Source organism: Salmo salar, chromosome 19, assembly GCF_965601325.2.
Source record: "Salmo salar chromosome 19, fSalSal1, whole genome shotgun sequence".
Taxonomy (NCBI): domain Eukaryota; kingdom Metazoa; phylum Chordata; class Actinopteri; order Salmoniformes; family Salmonidae; genus Salmo; species Salmo salar.
Window position 1 is genome coordinate 5,446,125 of NC_138309.1, and position 20,240 is coordinate 5,466,364.

Below are 20,240 nucleotides of genomic sequence, written 5' to 3' on the forward strand. Positions count from 1 at the left end.
AAGAAAACAGACTGAAATGGAGAGGGACTACATGGACCTTTCCAAAAAAGAAACTCATTTTGGTTTTAGAAAGTTTTCCGTTGCGTGCCATAATGAACTCCGCCTAGTTTAGGACCAAAGGGTGGGTGGGCACAAGTAACTCATGCCTAAAAAGAGACAAGACTTAAGACGGGCAAAAAAGGTTGTTTTATTCTGATTGGCCTCAAATATCCAGTAATCCTGAGATGTCAACACAATGATTCAGAGATGATGTGGTGACCATATTACCGCCACAGGTAGTCATGACCGCAGTTAAATTTCACATGACCGTTGAGTCACGGTAATCTCTTATGCACTCTGGACATGCGTTAGTAGTACCGAACTCGCTAAAGACCTGGTACTCAGTGCTCTATTGTCCCTTTTAACAACTCTGATGTAAATGCAATCGAAAGTCACATCAAACACTTACCAAAACGTTTTGACGATTTTAAAACTCACCGTTAGGCTACATTTTTTTACCTCGCTGTCATGATCAATTTGAAGAAAAGTTCAACCGGTGGAAAACATGGTCGTTGTGGATGTTGTTTCAAAGCCAAACACAGTGAAATGGACAGCGCTTTCTAAGGGATCGAATAAATCCAAGCATTTAAAAAGTTGAATGTAGAAAACCCATATGCATATTAGAGCTTATGCATTGACCTATATCAGCCGAAGGCCCCCCCCCCCCCCCCCCCCCCCCAAAAAAACGATTAATTTTAAATGATTGTGCCGTTATACAACACACAGATAACCTACCGTATATTACGCACTGCAGAAAAAAACCATTAAATAGCAGACTGATTTTAAGATGTATTTGGTACATAATTGGTCTAGCCCAGTAGCCAATATTTTTTTTTTTCCCAAGATCACTTTCTGAGTTAAAATGCAAGCCGGGATGGCCTCCCGAGTGGTGCAGCGGTCTAAGGCGCGGTGTTGCGTCATCACTACGGCCTGGGGTTTGATCCCAGGCTGTGTCACAACCGGCCGTGACCGGGAGTCCTATAGGGCGGCACACAATTGGCTCAGCATCTTCCAGGGGAGGGTTTGGCCGGGCGAGCTTTACTTGGCTCATCGCGCTCTAGCGACTCCTTGTGGCGGGCCGGGCACTTGCAGGCTGAGTGTCAGTTGAAAGGTGTTTCCACCGACACATGGGTGCGGCTGGCTTCTGGGTTAAGCGAGCAGGTGTTAAGAAGCGTGGCTTGGAGTGTCATGTTTCGGTGGACGCATGACTAGACCTTCGCCTCTCCTGAGCCCGTTAAGGAGTTGCAGCGACGAGACAAGGTCGTAATCACGAAATTGGGGAGAAAAAGGGGGTGAAATGCAAGCCGAGCTCTACCGCTCATTACTTAAAAAAGGTAAGCCTATGCAACATTAACCTATTAAAAACAGTGATGTAGCAATGTTTGTACAGTAGGCTTCAGGCCCAATACATTACCGCATATTGGCTTTGCTTCAGTTGCCCTACTAATACATTGTTGTTACTTGTGAGGCACAGCTGAGTGTACATATGTTTAAATCATTTGCTTTTTATTTTACTGGGCGGATGGTGCCTGCATCTGATGGTCAGTCTCAGCGGAGGTGTCCGCCTCTCAACGTCCCTCCGCTCTCCCTTTTCTCCGCTGACACTGACCAAAGGGACACCATCTTTCAGCTGATGGTGAAACTACAGTTGCACCTCATTATTTCTGCCTCATGCACAAATTCATGTTACTCCTATGAACCCAGAAAGTGAAATATTCCTCAATATTATGACCCAAGCCACTAATAATAACGCAAGCCTATCGATACACTTTCCTACTTCCTTCACATTCATTGCAGTGCTGGTTGTAGCGCGAATGGAAGCGTTATAAAAAGTGTTGACAGTGTGGAGTAAGAACTTAAACATGAACTCATAAAAACAGCAGCTCTTTGCTGTATTTGTTGAGTCTCTAGTCATGGTTTTGAAATCTCACAGTATCATCATTGCTGTAGCTTTCTTTTACGCCCGCTACGTTACTGCAGACCCGGTAATCTCAGCCATCCAATTGGCCAGTGGTAGGCCTATAGTGCACTTGATTAGCTCTCTGGGTCCGCCAGTAAGGTAGAGTTTGTACCTTCAGATGCATGAAGTGGCTCAACATCAGAACATTTCGCCTACCTGGCACGCAGGGCAGCTGAATATGGTGCACCTACCGCCAACCGTGCGAGACGATTACCAAAAAATTGGACCGCAAGGCTTTATCTTTTTTTTTTTTTTTTTTTTTTGAAATGTTTGGCGCTCGACGAAATGCCTTGGAGATCGACCAGTCGATCTCGATTGACCGGTTGGTGACCACTAGTCTAGCTTATACTCCAAAATTAAACACATTCAAGTATTCGCCTTTGAGTGGGGACTGTATTATTATGCTAACTGCTACGCTCCAAATGTTCTATCCATTAGTCTGGGAGAGAACGTATAGGCCTAGATGACGCTGTTGGTACATTGATTGTGTACGGCGGCGGTATCTTACAATTATAGTGTTTGATTTTGAATAGCCTAGTAAGGTTTTTTTTTTTTCTATATAATTTTATAATTAATAGGCTGACATTACCTTTAGGTACAGAATCTCACCACCGTGTGTTTCCATATCCTCTCTCCTTCATTCCTTTCTTGAGCGTGCAGAGATGGGGGGGCTGTCAACACTTTAACAAATGTTTTGTTGTGAAAACATGTTATCGATGTTCTCGAACAGATTTCACTTGGTTTCCCAAATTAAGCTGCAGGAACATGATTGGAGAGCCCATGGCCTACAGAGTTTGGGCAGAATTTCACCTGTCGCGCAGCGAGTGGCTGCATAGTCCTCAAACAGTGGTTGATGCGTGAAGTGAAATAGGAGCTCTAATAAGCACAGACATATCTATATACAATCCTGTGTGAAGGAATATATATCTATCTATCTTTTTTCCCCTGCCCCTGTTCCTGCCCCATTTAATAATGGGCCATTCTAAGTCAAATACATTTGACATATTTGACATGAAATCTGATGGGTGAAAATATGATCACTTGATGAGAGAACAGCGTGTGCAGCCTGAGGAAGGAACAGAGCATAACCTTTTTTTGCAACTTTTTCAAATAGCCTATTAGTCGCATCATGCAGCCCATATGTTTTGATTTCTAAGACATAAGGTTTGCGTAATTCGTTAACTCAATTAGCCAAATAACTCAATCGAGCATATAGAACCTGTTTCAAATGATCACTTTTACGCTCAACATGGGCACTTCATATGCACACTCACTCCGGACTGGGAAAAATATGTTGTATTTTATTCCGCTAAGTTCAATTATATTATTGTAACCATAAAAGCATATAGAATAAAATAATGGCAGTTTATACCATTTTAAAAGCATTACAATATGTTCAGATTTCACACACGCTGTGTGCCCTCAGGCCCTACTCCACCACTACCACTTCTACAGTACTGAATCCAATGTTTGTGTTGCATCACAGTCCCTGCTGTTCCATAAGGTGTTTTTTAAATCTACTTTTATTGCTTGCGTCAGTTACTTGATGTGGAATAGAGTTCCATGTAGTCATGGCTCTATGTAGTACTGTGTTGACATCCCCAGGAAATAAATTAGTTAATACACCAATAAGAAAGAGTTCTAAACCTCTGCCAATAACAGCTAGTTTTCAGTTTTCCCCTCCCCACTCAGACCACTCTCAGACAGAACTAGCAAAATTGTTGGTTGTGAAATTGCTATTTTTCTAAGTTTTTATTATTTTTTTTTACATCCTTTTTGACCATTTTAATAGAAACATAATCACACTAATTCACTTACTGGTTACCCAGAAATGATTTGATATTGAGATAAAAACAGCTGCATTAGACCTTTTTAAGTTAAGATTGTATTGGTACTTGTCTGTATTAGCTGTACAGACACAACAATGGACATGCAAACACTAAACAAATCCGTGCATCCTCCAGGACCCCCAGAGAGCATGCGCGAGCACGTGGTGGCGGCCAGCAAGTCCATGAAGATGGGCGACTGGCGCACCTGCCACTCGTTCATCATCAACGAGAAGATGAACAGCAAGGTGTGGGATCTGTTCCCTGAGACGCAGTGTGTACGAGAGATGCTCGTCCGGTGAGTTTTTCGAAAATTGCTGATAAATAAGGTCTGCATCAACACCCCTCTTGTTCAACTGTCCGTAGTTTGATCAGTAGTCAGTATCAAGCAATCGCGGCCTGGAATGGTTTAATAAAATTAATTCAATCAAGATCGTCAAATGGCTAATATAATGCTACCTTTTAGTAGCTTTCTTTAGAAAAATTAAGTTGCACACAGTATTTCTCACAGTAATTGGTTATTTCATGACTGAACTAATGTTTCGGCAACACAGTGCATCCTTCAGAGGTAGCATTCCTGTAACGTTTCCTGATGGTTTGTGGTTGCAGGAAGATCCAGGAGGAGTCTCTGAGGACGTACCTGTTCACCTACAGCAGCGTTTATGACTCCATCAGGTAATAACTTTTAAAACGGTTAGAGGTTGTTCCCCAGTTAGAGTACACCTAGTCTTGGACTGAAAAGCACATTTAGTGGAGATTCTTAACTACTGTAGCCTGGTCCCCAACTGTTGTGTTGTATAGCTGACAGCAATGACCATGGAGATTACTATAGGCTTAGTGTTTCGAAAATAGCCAGCCTTCCAAAATCCCACTTGACTATTAAGTCAGGCGAACTTCACATTTTGGTTTTTACCAAATTCGGCACTCACATTTGATAAGCTTTAAGTAGAAATTACGTTTCCCCTCAGGAAAGGCATTTCGTTGTCTTTTTTTAGTAGCCTGTGTGGCGTTCATTTGTGTCTTATGCATGCTAGTTTGTTGCAAGTCAGGCATCTTTTTTGGAACTCCACTCAATGCAAAATGTACCGTATTTTAATTTTAAGGTTGCGTCATTAGATTTGGGGTTGAGTCCCCAGAAATTCTGGCAAAAAAATTGTCCCTGCTGAAAAAGGTTAGGCTAAACCAGTTGTATTTATTTGAACTTGGCTGGTACAGAGCAGTAAAGAACAGAAAGCAGGAGAGGAATGTGGGCTAGACAGAGCAGAGAATTCCACCAAAGCAGTCCAAAATGTCCAGTCAGAAAATACTTTCTCTCTGTGTCGTCTGTCGGACGCATGAACACTAGCCTATAGCCTAAACATTATTTTTTTATAACGGACACACCATCTTGTCTAGTTTTAAAAAAAACGTAGCCAATATTACCTTCTCTCTCCATTCGATAGGCAATGAATATGGCTGAAGGCCACCCTTCATAATTTTATGCATGGCTTTCTCCCGATCAAACAATAAAATGTAACAGTTCTATTTCAAAGTTATGTGAATAACCTAAAAACGTAAGGTAACCAGAGGACTAATAATGAGAGGGAACAAACAATATAGGCTATTGTATTTTACCTTTATTTAACTTGGCAAGTCGGTTAAGAACAAATTCTTATTTTCAATGACGGCCTAGGAACAGTGGGTTAACTGCCTTGTTCAGGGGCAGAACGACAGATTTTTACCTCCCCAGCTCGGGGATTCGATCTTGCAAACTTTCGGTTACTAGTCCAACGCTCTAACCACTAGGCTACCTGCCGTTCTCATTATTAGTCCTCTGGTTACTTTAAGTTTTTTAGGTTATTCACATAACTTTGAAATAGATCTGTTACATTTTGTTTGATTGGGAGAAAGCCATGCATAAAACGATGAAGGGTAATTTAATCAAGTTTAAGCTTATTAAGAAATAAATGATTAATGCTCCTGGGAAAATCCCTCCATGTGAGGTTGAACACCGAATGGCCAATAGCCTATCCTCTAACTAGGCCGATCATAAAAGGTTTAAGACAACTTAGTTATGAACAGTAGCTTATTTCCCAAATAATCTGACCTACACAGGTGTTGTGGCTTTCAAAAAGAACAAGAAAGGAAATCTGTAGCATAGGCTTTTCTCAATTACAGCTTTGAGAGAGAATTAAAGCAATTATACAATTCTGAAAATGGTAGACTGCTTCTATGCAGACAGTGATTTAAGGCTATAATGTAGCTCACTACGGTAAAACAGCCCGTTCCTCATCAGACAGTCACTGCTCCATGTGCGCGCCCCACACATACACCCGTTTTGCTCCTCCACCAGAAAGGAATATTAGAAAAGATTTTGCCATTGCCTGCACTTAGCCTCTTCCCAGACTTTCAACATTCTTTCGTCATGATTTGTCTAGTTGCATTTGATTTCGTGCTATAGCCCAACTGTCGTTTTTATGAGTTTTTGTATAAAACATTTTTAATTTGAGGAGGAGCAGCAATAGGGTCGATTTAGCAATGTGTATCACAATGTTTTATGGGTACATTATCACAATAGGACAATGGTTGACGTCACCGTCTAACAATCTCCTTCGGAGTAGTCTTGCTTAGGTTACTTCCCCAGGCTTTCAAACTAATGTGAGAAGCCTGGGTTTCCAAGGCTACCATTGCTTATACAGCACAAAGTGGTCTGGGACCAGGCTACATCTACTGTGCCTCCTCATATAATTGTCTTACCTGGTTAAAGAATGGATAAACACAATTCAGACATTTCCTCTTCCCCCCCTCTTTGTGTCTCAGCATGGAGACACTGAATGAAATGTTTGAGCTGGAGCTGCCCACAGTGCACAGCATCATCAGCAAGATGATCATCAATGAGGAGCTCATGGTAAAACCCACGGCGTCAGTGATCTCAAAGGGTTGTGCGTTGTCATGTGTAGACGTACAGCCCCATAGATTTAATTAAGCTAGATGATATGATGTATAAAGGTGTAATATGTTCATGTCTGTGTCTGAATGGCTTTCTCCTGTGGGTATCTGTCTGTCCGTGTGTGTTATGTCTCCCCCCTCACACAGGCGTCCCTGGACCAGCCCACCCAGACTGTGGTGATGCACCGCACAGAGCCCACCTCCCTGCAGAACATGGCCCTGCAGCTGGCCGAGAAGCTGGGCGGCCTGGTGGAGAACAATGAGCGCATCTTTGACCTCAAGCAGGGCGTGTATGGTGGCTACTTCAACAGAGGTTAGTGGGGCTGCCCCATAGAATACATGCAGACCTGCCAACTTGCACACATTTTGTCTATCATTCACACATTTTGAGGCCAAAGTACATGAAAAAGTATGAAAAACTACCTCAACTAGAAGCCTATTTTTGCATATTTTATCATGTTGTTTTTGACTCAAACCATCTGAAGTTGATGCCAATCAGAGGACTTGGGCATCTCTAGCTCTCCAACCCGCCCCCGTAGTCATAGTAGTTTCCTCTCTCAAGCTGGATGGCAGCACTCCACTTTGGAGTTGTTGATCTGTCCTCTTGATATAGCTGTATGTCACCAGTAGGCTGCTAATAGTGGGATAATAGCCTAGTCAGTTCACCAATGACAAAAAGGCATGTTGAATGAATGGTAGCCAAGTAGTCAGACCTAACTTGATTGATTATGTCAGGGATGGAGATCTGAAAAAAGCTACTATAGGCCTAGTTGTTTCATATTACAGTTTAAGACTATCCACATATTTAATAAGAATAATCATTACCCCTAAATTGTACCTAAAATAATTGAGACAACGCTCAATTTCATTTAGGATCAAACAAGACTTCTGTGTTGGCTACATGTTATTATATAATTTTAGACTGTTTCAGGAAATGGCAGTTACGGGTTTTTCAAAAATGCTAAATTCTCCAACTTCGGACCTCCCCTCTACCCAACCTTAGGCCTACATCAGCACAACCTTGTCACAAAATCCTAGGGAGAGCCCTGATTTTGTTAATTTGAATGCATTTCTAGTTGGCTACTGAATAGCAGCCAATTACCAAGTATTCATAAGTCTATTGCCTACCATTCCTACTGAGGCAGTCTTCATTATTAGGCTTAAAAGGTGCATTCGTCTATGATTTGAGCAGTGTGGGTGTCGCACGGAGCTGGGGGTGCCGCTGCGCTGAAGTGGTACTCATAAAAATGATTCTAGGTTGGCAGCTCTGCATGTGCAGAGCCTTTGGTCTAGTCCATTTGGTCTTCACCAAGGTCCGGTTGGCCACACGTTTTTATTTTTTATTTCCCATTGTCCAAATTTGCTGAGAATGATACCATATCCATCGCTTTTGGAATTTGATGCTCCCCGACTGTCCAGCATTTGTTTTTGATGTCTCTTAGCAAGGTGGACAGAGTGAAGGACTATAAATGTAGCTCCATTATAATGTTTACAGTTTTGATTTAGTTTTTTGCCATTTCAATGTCAATTGAAATAGTTTTTCCCAGAAAGTGTGTATATTAATGCACACAGTGCATTTGGAAAGTATTCAGACTCCTTGACTTTATCCACATTTTGTTACGTTAAGCTCTCCAGAGACGTTCGCTTGGGTTCAAGTCCGGGCTTTGGCTGGGCCACTCAAGGACATTCAGAGACTTGTCTCGAAGCCACTCCTGCATTGTCTTGGCTATTTGCTTAGGGTCGTTGTCCTGTTGGAAGGTGAACCCTTGCCCCAGTCTGATATCCTGAGCGCTCTGGAGCAGGTTTTCATCAAGGACCTGTCTATACTTTGCTCCGTTCATCTTTCCCCTCGATCCTGACTAGTCTCCCGAGTCCCTGCCACTGAAAAACAACCCCACAGCATAATGCTGCCATCACCATGCTTCACCATAGGGATGGTGCTAGGTTTCCTTCAGACGTGACGCTTGGGATTTTGAAATTTGCTAGCATTTCTAAAAACCTATTTTCACTTTGTCATTATGGGTTCTGAATACTTTCCCAATGCACTGTGTGTGTGTGTGTGTGTGTGTGTATACAGTACCAGTCAAGTTTGGACACGCCTACTCATTCCAGGGTTTTTCTTTGTTTACTCTTTTCTACATTGTAGAATAATAGCGACCATCAAAATCATGAAATGACACATATTTGATATTCTTCAAAGTAGCCACCCTTTGCCTTGATGACAGCTTTGCGCACACTCTTGGCATTCTCTCAACCAGCTTCATGAGGTAGTCACCTGGAATGAATTTCAATGAACAGGTGTACCTTGTTAAAAGTTAATTTGTGGGATTTCTTTCCTTTTTAATACGTTGGGGCCAATCAGTTGTGTTGTGACAAGGTAGGGGTGGTATGCAGAAGATAGCCCTATTTGGTAAAAGACCAAGTCCATATTATGACAAGAACAGCTCATTTAAGCAAAGACAAATGACAGTCCATTATTACTTGAAGATATGAAGGTCAGTCAATCCGGAACATTTCAAGAACTTTGAAAGTATCCTCAAGTGCAGTCATAAAACCATCAAGCGCTATGATGAAACTGGCTCTCATGAGGATCGCCACAGGAAAGGAAGACCCAGAGTTACCTCTGCTGCAGAGGATACGTTCATTAGTTACCAGCCTCAGAAATTGCAGCCCAAATAAATGCTCCAGAGTTCAAGTAACGAGACACATCTCAACATCAACTGTTCAGAGTAGTCTGTGTGAATCAGGCTTTCATGGTTGAATTGATGCAAAGAAACCACTACTAAAGGACACCAATAAGAACAAGAGACTTGCTTGGGTCGAGGAAGAACAAGCAAATAAACAGTAGACCGTTGGAAATCTGCCCTTTTGTCTTTAGTCCAAATTGGAGAGTTTTGGTTCCAACCGCCGTGTCTTTGTGAGACGGAGTAGGTGAACGCATGATCTCTGCATGTGTGGTTCCCACCACGAAGCATGGAGGAGGTGGTGTTGGGGTGCTTTGCTGGTGACAAGGTCTGATTTTATTTAGAATTCAAGGCACACTAAACCAGCATGCCTTCCACAGCATTCTGTAGTGATACACCATCCCATCTGGTTTGTGCTTAGTGGGACTATCATTTGTTTTTCAACAGGACAATGACCCAACACACCTCCAGGCTGTATAGGGCTATTTGACCAAGGAGAGTGATAGAGTGCTGAATCAGATGACCTGGCCTCCACAATCACCTGACCTCATCCCAATTGAGATGGTTTGGGATGAGTTGGGCTGCAGATTGAAGGAAAGCAGCCAACGAGTGCTCAGCATATGTGGGAACTACTTCCAGATGAAGCTGGTTGAGAGAATGCCAAGAGTGTTGCAAAGCTGTCATCAAGGCGAAGGGTGGCTACTTTGACGAATCTAAAATATAAAATGTTTTTGGGTTACTACATGATTCCATATGTGTTATTTAATAGTTCATGTCTTTACTATTATTCTACAATGTAGAACATAGTAAAAAAAAATAAGAAAAACCCTTGAATGAGTAGATGTCTGAACTTTTGACTGGTACTGTAAATGTGTATCTTTACGAAGCATGTGATGATCCTGTGTTTGATCCCGTGTCCACCATTTCATGTGATCTCCTCTTCATGCATCTCCCCCTACTTAATATGTGCAAATAAAACATAATAACTCCACACTACAGAGACAGGGGAGAGGCTCTTTATCGTTAGCCATGTAGTAGTCAATTTAATCCAAAATGAAGTGGGTAAGTGTATCACCCACCATTTACTAGATGCAAGCGTTAGTTCACCCAGGGTCATAATCAGATCAGTCTGTTATCAAATCAGTCATAGAGTAGTCTATCAATGGCACTATCAAATGAACTGAAATCTGCTTAAAATGTGGCTGCTTCTGGAGTAGACTGATATGCCTTACTCGTACATAGTCCCAACAATCACAAATACAAGCATGCTGATTATGTATCAGTATTTTGTTTAAATATGCCCTGTTAAGTGAGATGAAAATTGCCACAATACCACTTACTGAATCCTCTTGGTGCCTTGGGACGCGACACATAAGGCACCTCATTCCACAAATAACACTGCCTGTAAGTGATTTGTTGGGTCCTGTATGTGTGTGTCTATTACAGATCAGAAAGGTGGCTACCAGCAGAAGCAGGGTGGTTACAACAGAGGTAAGTGCCAATCTTGAACAAACAGGGCGTCTGCCGTAGACCCTTAGGGAGTGCGTTTCCGTACCATTATCTTTAGCCAACCTGCATGTTTCTTACAGTAGATGCATCGCAGGAAGTCGCTGTCATGAATGTTTAAATTATTCCCCCTGATATTGAAAGCTAATTATGATGATTTATTGAAGATGTTAAGATGTTTGAGTGTATTGCCTATTTCACAGTACTGGGCCCGGCCAAGCTGAATACACATCCACTATAAACCCTGGAACCGTGCTGGAGAGAATGTGAAAATAAAATATTAAGCTAGCACATACAAGTATGGCTGGCACGATAGTGTGAAAAAGATATTGGTGTGCATGTGGGCCTGGAGGCAATAGACATGTATCGTGTGAAACGTATATGTACGGTGCATTCGGAAAGTATTCAGACCCCTTCCCTTTTTCCACATTTTGTTACGTTAGAGCCTTATTCTAAAATTGATTCAATATTTTTTTTCCCCTCGTCAATCTACACACTACACCATAATGACCAAGCAATTATATTTTTTTTTTATACGTTTGCATATGTATAAAAAAATCTACAGAAATACCATATTCACATAAGTATTCAGACCCTTTGCTATGGGACGTGAAATTCAGTATCCTGTTTCCATTGATCATCCTTGAGATGTTTCTACATCTTGATTGGAGTCATCCTATGGGAAATTCAATAGATTGGACATGATCCAGGCTGTATCACATCCGGCTGATTGGGAGTCCCATAGGGCGGTGCACAATTGGCCCAGCGTCGTCCAGGTTTGGCCGGGGTAGCCGTCATTGTAAAATAATTTGTTCTTAATTGACTTGCCTAGTTAAATATAGGTTCAATAAACAACAATAAAAATGTGGAAAGGCACACACCTGTATAAGGTCCCACAGTTGAGGTCGAATGAATTGTCCATTGAGCACCAAGACAGGATTGAGTCAAGGCACAGATCTGGAGAAGGGTACTAAAACATTTCTGCAGCATTGAAGAACACAGTGGCCTCCATCAATCTTAAATGGAAGAAGTTTGGAACCACCAAGACTTTTCCTAGAGCTGGCTGCCCGGCCAAACTGAGCAATCAGGGGAGAAAGGCCTTGGTCAGGGAGGTGACCAAGAACCCGATGGTCACTGACAGAGCTCCAGAGTTCCTCTCTGGAGATGGGAGAACCTTCCAGAAGGACAATCATCTCTGCAGCACTCCACCAATCAGACCTTTATGGTACAGTGGCCAGACGGAAGCCACTCCTTCGTAGAAGGCTCATGACAGCCCGCTTGGAGTTTGCCAAAATGCACCTAAAGACTCTGACCATTTAGAAACGAGATTCTCTGGTCTGATGAAACCAAGATTGAACTCTTTGGCCTGAATGCCAAGCATCATGTCTAGAGGAAACCTGGCCCCATCCCTACGGTGAAGCATGGTGGTGGCAAGCATCATGCTGTGGGATATTTTTCAGCGGTAGAGACTGGGAGATCCTTGATGGAAACCTGCTCCAGAGTGCTCAGGGCCTCAGACTGTGGCGAAGCACACAGCCAAGACAACGCAGGAGTGGCTTCGGGACAAGTCTATGTCCTTGAGTGGACTGAGCCTGGACTTGAACCCGATCGACCATCTCTGGAGAGACCTGAAAATAAGCTGTGCAGCAACACTCCCCATCGTACCTGAAAGAGCTTGAGAGGATCTGCAGAGAAAAATGGGAGAAACTCCCCAAATACAGGTGTGCCAAGCTTGTAGCGTTATACCCAAGAAGACTCGAGGCTGTAATCACTGCCAAAGGTGCTTCAACAAAGTACTGAGTAAAGGGTCTGAATACTTATCTAAATATGATACTTCAGTTTTTGCTTTGTCAAGGTATTGTGTGTAGATTTTAAAAAAAAAAGATACATCTTAGAATAAGGCTGTAATGTAACAATCTGGGAAAAGTCAAGGTCTGAATACTTTCTGAAAGCACTGTATATTTTGTATGATTTTTATTTTGTTTGTCTACGCCCACGCTCATTGCATGCCACAGCTGTGTGTTTTCTAAACTGTTTTCACTGTACGGTTTCAGACCAGAGAGGCAGTTACCAACAGAAGCAAGGCGGTTACAACCGAGGTGTTTGAAATAACTGATTGAAATGCATGATTGTCGGAATATTATGAGAGCGACTGTATTTGTCTTATTTCAGTCTATATGTGAAAGTGAGAAACAAATGACTAGTATATGTATGTAGTCAAATGTTTTAATTTAATTTTTTAATCCCCTTTGTGTGTGTATGCCCAAGACGTGTCATGGCTGTGTCTAAACTGTTGTGTGTTTTCAGATGGTCAGAGAGGCAGCTACCAACCGAAGCAGGGAGGTTACAACAGAGGTGCTTATGACCCAATTTATACCTCTACTTTCTAATGGAAGACTTTCTTTGAAAAAAAGAAAAAAATCCTGCTATTTTTAAAGTCACTATCAGTGAGCTGCAGTCCCCTCTGTCTGAATGATAAGACATCTGGATTTGACACCAAGTGGCGGCAACAACTATCTTTTTAACGTCTACATTTTAAAGTGTAATAATTCCATTTAATGTATACCATCACAATAATATGCGTTGGTTGTCTTTAGGCAGTTCTTCAGAAACATTGGGATACCATAAGTTAGAATTTCTAAGAACACAATGTATTCATTACTGTACTGTGTACATACTATCATTGTTTTTTCAGTTTTATACATTTCAGCTTTGGATTGCTCTAGCTAAAACTATGAAACCGAAAGAACATGTAATTGAACCAAATAACGGCTTCTTGCTATGAGATTATTATATATTTTTTTACCTAAACCTGCATGCAAGGTCTAGTGACAAACACCTAAAGAACACAAATGTATAGACATAAGAGGAAAATAACTGTAGTTCTAAAAGTGCACAAGTAAGTAGTGAATTATATTGGCCACGTTGAGTTGTGGATTCGCTCGTGCTTACAGTTTCTGGTTGGTTTCAGATGGAGGTGGTTACCAACAGAGGCAAGGCGGTTACAACCGAGGTGCTTATGAACCATTTTATACCACCTTTATTTTCTCACATTTTTTCTTCTGTTTATTCTAAAAGCCACCTTCAGTAAGCTGCTCGCCTCTTTATCTCCCATTCCGCTATGCCCGAGCCTAAAAATGTAAAAATCTACTTTTAAGTGTGCTAATTCCATTGAATATATACCATTGTAAAAACACAATGCATTGGGTATGTTTAGGTAGGTCTAAAGAAACCGGTATTTCAAACCTACTATTAACTTTATTTTTCTTTGGAAAGAAATTTATTTTATTTGTGGATCGCTTGAGCTAAAACTCTGAAACAGAATTAACATGTCTTTGAACCCAGTAAAAACTTATTTTTATGAGAAGGAAGAAAAAGTACCTTAAACCTGCATGGAAATAAAAACAACTAACCACTGCATAAGCACCAATGCAAAGTCATTTGTAGGTTATACTGGACATGCCTTGCACATGTTTACCATTTCTGGTTGGTTTCAGATGGAGGCAGTTACCAACAGAGGGGCGGTTACAACCGAGGTGCTTATGAATTTATGCCACCTTTATCCTATAAATGTCAGAATTTTACTTTAGTTTTTTGTTAAAGCCACAGTCTGTGACCTGCAGTCCCCTCTCATCCTCCCTCCATGCCTGAGCCTTTTGGCTACTCTAACCCCCCCCCCACACACACACACACACCATTCTCTCTTGCAGTCTTTCACTTCTGTTCTTTGCACAACTTGTTAACATTAGCCCACATATATTGTGATATGTCTTGTCATCTCATTTTGTCTGGACATTTTAGTGTCACTGTTCTGTACACATTTTCTTAATTTAATCTCCAAATCGTTATTTTTTTTGTCTCCATCTTTGGTCCTCTCCACAGACGGAAACAGAGGTGGTGGTGGTGGCTACCAGGGCCAGAACAGGGGAGGCTACCAGGGAGGCGGGGGCTACCAGGGAGGCGGGGGCTACCAGGGAGGCGGGGGCTACCAGGGAGGCGGGGGCTACCAGGGAGGCTACAGGGGTGGCTACAAAGGGGGCTACCAGAACCAGGATAGGAGAGACTACTGAGCCAGAGGAACCTGGTGTAACAGAGCCAGCCAGTCTTCATTCCAAAACATCATCTTGGGTTACATCACTTGACATTGCACCTCTACTACACTATTCTCCCTTTGTACAACATTAATCAGCTTTCCCAGCTTGAAAACTGTCAGCTTCCATATCTATGAATACTTTGCAGTGTAATATCAGTATTGACTACTCTTTTTGTCGAGTGAATGGTTTTTCGACTAATTGAGTTTTGAATAATTGTGTATTGACAAGATTACTGCATTTGCAGTGTGACAGGTTTTCTTTTGGCAGTTCAGTCGGGGCAGATGTGTCAAGTGACGTTTTTTCAGTTGTGACCTGCGAAATAAACATTGAATGAATACATGCTTTGACTGATTCTTTACGACCATTGTAACATCAGAAACATTGTCTAGTAATGGTAACGACTACAGCATCTAGTGTATGTACACACATTTTCAGTGATTGCTGCTTGAACTGCTTAAATCTTTTCTGCACACATTAATTTCCCCGTTCAGTTGGTTTTCAACATGTTACCACATTTTCTGAAGTTTGGCATGTATTAATAAAAAACAATCCTCTGAATAAGGTATTCAATGACTTTAAACTAGGCAAGGTTTGCCCCAACATTCTCTGGGACTTAAATAGAGTGCATCATCTGTTGGGGTGGTATGCAAATTGGAGTGGGCCTAGGGTTTCTGGGATAATGGTGCTGTGGGTCATGACAAGCCTTTCAAAGCACTTCATGGCCACAGACGTGAGTGCTACGGGTCGGTCGTCATTTATGCACCATAGGGACTATGGTGGTCTGCTTGAAACATGTTGGTATTACAGATTCAGATGAGGAGAGGTTGAAAATATCAGTGAAAATGGTCTGCTCATGCTTGGGGTAATCCGTCTGGCTCTGCAGACTTGTGAATGTTGCCCTGTTATAAAGGTCTTACATCGACTATGGCGAGCTTGATCACACAGTTGCCCGGAACAGCTGATGCTCTCATGCATGTTTGTTGCTTGTCTGGTAGGCTTGTGTCTCTGGGCAGCTTGCAGCTGTGCTTCCCTTTTGTAGTCTAATAGTTTGCAAGCCCTGCCACATCCGACGAGCGTCGGAGCCGGTGTGGTGTCTCTCGATCTTAGTCCTGTATTGACACTTTGCCTGTTTGATGGTCCGTTGGAGGGCATAGCGGGATTTCTTATAAGCTTCCGGGTTAGAGTCCTGCTCCTTGAAAGCAGCACAGTATGGATGCAGGAATTATTTTGGTGGATGAATATGAGCAAGCTTACAGGAGCCTTTTGAAGTGATTCTCAATCAGATGAAAACATGACTGGTTGTGTTAATGCCAGTCCATTTTAAAAGTTAAACGGCAAATCTTTACTATTAGACCCTGATATCCTATTCAATTAATGGAGTTTCTACATGTAATTCTATGTTTAGGACCCCCCCCCCCCCCCCCCCAAAAGAAATGGTGCACGCGAAATAAATGTTCTGTACCGGGAAATGAAATGTACTTTCGCTCCTGAACAAGTGCAAGCACGTCAAAGGCTGTTGAATGATGGTGCACACCGTTATGGGGAAACATGTCGTTCAGTACAAACTGTCAAACACAGCAAACTTTGAGGTGAACTGAACACACCACTATTCAAGGCAGTTTGGAGTTAATGTTTTCCTCTGGGACAGTTGGCTTGGTCTACTTTGGGGCAAAGTCTTTTACCTCCAACTCCTCTAAACTACTATCTGTTTAACACCTGTCCCTTTCTCTCTACCGTTTCTGGGTAATTCTAACATCTGTGATTTTCCCATCATGATCTATTGGTCGAGTCAAGTTCCTTCCCGACTACTGTAGTCGGGCCGCGCGAGGGTGCGGAAACACCTACCCAAGCATTGTGAGTTCTAGCAGGGGTCTGCAATGTAGACAGGAATGCCACTTGTACTTTATTTTGGGTGGTTGCCATTCTCTTTGTCTGGGAAAAGGGGGGAACAGAGGAGAAGTTGGGGTTTGGCAAAAGGTTGAAAATAGGGAGGAGTTGGGGTCTGGGAAAAAGACTTTGGGACTTTATTTCCAATTTTTCATGAAACTTGAGGAGTTGGTCCAAAATGAGCAGAGAGGAGAAAGTACCTGGCTTATACAATATGAATAAAACAAAATTTTGCCACAAGTGGTATAGCTACACAAATGGTCTATAAAATTTTGAATGATTTCCTGTTTTTAAGTTAATCGAGGTCAATGGTTTTTATATTGGTTGTTGTCGAGTCAATTATACCTTGTCAATTTTCTCAATGGGTGTACAATATAATTTATTTAAAAGTACAACAATTGATGTAGCAATCACATATTGCAACTTTTAGCTACGTTTTTGGTTAGTATCTGGAGTAACAATGCACTTTGTAAAGCATTTATCTTCATAGAAAAAAAGTGGGTTGATTTTTGGATGTCAATTTCATTGGGGTTACTCATCAGAGAGACTAGTGCTGTTTTGTTTTAATGAATTAAAAGCTCTGTGAAATCTTTCAATTGTCTGTCTGAGATGGAACTACTACTTCCATTGATTTGTAAGGTTTTGCCAATGATACTTTGGATCCAACGTGGGCTTGACATTACTGCTACAACCATTGATTTGTAAGGTTTTGCCAATGATACTTTGGATCCAACGTGGGCTTGACATTACTGCTACAACCATTGATTTGTAAGGTTTTGCCAATGATACTTTGGATCCAATGTGGGCTTGACATTACTGCTACAACCATTGATTTGTAAGGTTTTGCCAATGACTTTGGGATCCAACATGGGCTTGACAATTACATTTTGGATCCAACGTGGACTTGACACCAATTATTTGTGCTCTCCGAGGTGAACCTGATGTTTACTCAAGTTAGCCACTCATTAACTAGCTAGTTACCCAGTAAATGGTACAACACATCTGTGTCCACCCCCATAGAACCTCCCTCTAGATGAAATGTGCTAATCGACTGGTGACAGACCGTGTACTCTGGATATATGGTAAGGCTTCCTTTGCTTTTTCTGTCTTGGTCTTTATTAGCGATGGGCACCTATTAGAAAAAAAACAAAAAAAAACATCTTTATATTGATACAATATTGATATTGGTTTTATACATTTTTTTTAATAGTATAGACATTCACATATAATTTCACTTCTTTAAATCAACTGTGGCAGTGCAACTAAGATAATACCTCAGAAAAATGTCAAATTCTTACATTTTGTTTGAGTACTACTTTTATACAAAATATGCATTTTTCTACTGAGTGACATGCCTAAACGATTGAATGTTTTTTGTCAATTTAGTGTATTTTCATCCAAGTATAAATTTCAAGTCATAACATTGCTGAATGACCCCTATTTTTTTACGTTAGTGTTACAACTGTCCCATATAGCATTACAATTAACCCTGCTATTGGGGTTATTTGTAACATCAGGACTTTTTCAGATTAAGACAGAATTGTAAAAATTCCACATTTAGCACAGGTGTCTAAACTATATTAATAGTTAGCAGGCAAATAAATGTAAGTTACCTTTGTGAAATGTAGAACTCTACATCAAACAGTGTTACAATAAATACAATTTTAAAAAACAACTCCAAAATGTGTTACAACTGTCCCCGGTCTCCCCTACAGAAACAGTGCAGAATGTAGGTTACACTGTTAACAATTAAAAAAAAAAAAAAATGTTCCTCGTTCATCTGGACATGGTGTCGTGTGGTTTACTCCACAAAGATAAAATGGTCTTTTTGCAGTTCAACACCCACTACTATGTACAGTGTATGGACATCAGGTTTTATCTTAGCTAGACATTACTCGCCTGATGTTCAAGTGCAGTCTTACTGCTGTGAATCAGCAAAAATAATGCAACAAAAACCACAAACATGTCTTGCATTGAGTAATACTTCTTAGTAAGTCAGCATCACTTAAATAGAGTTCATGGGAATTTACAGCAGAGGGCTGGAGGGGAGGATGGCATAAGGAGGGAGAGAATGGAGGCACACAGAGTAGGGGAAAGTGGGGTAAGTTGATCCAAAGGGTTAGTTGGGCCACCTCTTGTTTCTAGGAAACAATACACAAAATGAGTCATGAAACCAAATATTTTGTAAGAGGTAATCATTTCATTTGAAGTCTGTGAAGGAAGAAACCACATGGAAAAAGTGGTAAGCAACCTAGGTCTAAAAAACAGATTTCACAAAGTCCAATTTATTTGTTATTCATTTCATAATGTTTGTATCGAAACCAAAGTAGAAGATATGTATAAAATAATTTGGTCTCTATACGCTACAATATGACACCCTAAAACAGGGGTGTCAAACTCATTCCATGGAGGGCCTAGTGTATGAGGGGAGTTTCTGCAGACACTCCATGGATTGAGTTGGACATGTGTGCCCTAAACCTAGCATGAAAGTGCATATTTGCAGCTATGTGGGCTAATGTAGCCAAAATGTTTGCTTTGTGGTATGTTTGCTTTGATTACATTGTCAGTTTTATGCATAGTATTTTTTCAATGTGTCATGCATATGAATTCAAAACTGCATTTTTGTTACAGAGCAGATATCATCATGCTCCATGTATACAAATGTAAATCAAGTAGGGGTCTAGCCCCCCTTGAGGTTCTTGACAGAGCAGCCAAGGAAGTGAGAGAAGGTAAGAAATCCATTTGAGCAGAAGCAAGGGTTGAAAAAATAGACTGACACTGAAGAGGTACATTGACAAAAAATGTAAAGAACAAGTACCTGTGTGAAAGAGAGGCTATGATAGAGTAGCAGAGGCATACTGGTCTTATCTGATGACATGGAGTCTGAACTTGCTAAACATATCACGAATTTTGCAGACCAGTTTCATGGTCTTAGTAGCCTCAAATGCAGAGAACTTGCCTACGAATTGGCACATCGAAACAACATCCCTGTCCCAGACAATTGGTCAAGAAATGGAAGGGTAAGTAATATTGAACAGAGATCTACAAGTAACTGACAAAATAATGGCAACACTTGAGTAAATGAGGGTTCTGGCGGCTCTTATGGTATGGGGTGGAATTTCCTGTCATCGTTTATGTCCACTCAACCCCTTAGAGGGCAAGGTAAATGGCAGTAAATACACAGCCATTCTGAGTGATCACGTTCAACCTATGGTAAATCATCTCTATCCTGATGGGAGCGGATGACAATTCCCCCATCCACAGCGCACGAGTGGTCACTGAATGATTTGATGAGCATGAAAACAATGTAAACCAT

General features: G+C 41.4%; 2 protein-coding genes across 8 annotated transcripts in view; both read left to right on the top strand.

Annotated features, from left to right (window-relative positions):
* Window positions 1-15,376, top strand: part of LOC106578327 (eukaryotic translation initiation factor 3 subunit C) — a 58,626-nt gene extending 43,250 nt beyond the window's left edge. For 2 of the 4 annotated variants that reach the window (XM_014157018.3, XM_014157019.3), the window contains exons 18-27: window positions 3,964-4,123; window positions 4,435-4,500; window positions 6,625-6,712; window positions 6,901-7,066; window positions 10,884-10,928; window positions 12,998-13,042; window positions 13,251-13,298; window positions 13,915-13,956; window positions 14,441-14,479; window positions 14,826-15,376. In XM_014157018.3, coding sequence (XP_014012493.1) covers window positions 3,964-4,123; window positions 4,435-4,500; window positions 6,625-6,712; window positions 6,901-7,066; window positions 10,884-10,928; window positions 12,998-13,042; window positions 13,251-13,298; window positions 13,915-13,956; window positions 14,441-14,479; window positions 14,826-15,013 — 887 coding nt within the window. In that variant the 3' untranslated portion in view covers window positions 15,014-15,376. The remainder of the gene's footprint in view (window positions 1-3,963; window positions 4,124-4,434; window positions 4,501-6,624; window positions 6,713-6,900; window positions 7,067-10,883; window positions 10,929-12,997; window positions 13,043-13,250; window positions 13,299-13,914; window positions 13,957-14,440; window positions 14,480-14,825) is intronic. The other 2 variants (XM_014157021.3, XM_014157022.3) reach the window with 1 other exon arrangement.
* A 2,476-nt stretch (window positions 15,377-17,852) lies between these two features.
* Window positions 17,853-20,240, top strand: part of prodh2 (proline dehydrogenase 2) — a 40,842-nt gene continuing 38,454 nt past the window's right edge. For 2 of the 4 annotated variants that reach the window (XM_014157025.3, XM_045701998.2), the window contains exon 1: window positions 17,853-18,006. The gene's annotated coding sequence lies outside the window, so the exon portion shown is untranslated. The remainder of the gene's footprint in view (window positions 18,007-20,240) is intronic. The other 2 variants (XM_082965573.1, XM_045701999.2) reach the window with 2 other exon arrangements.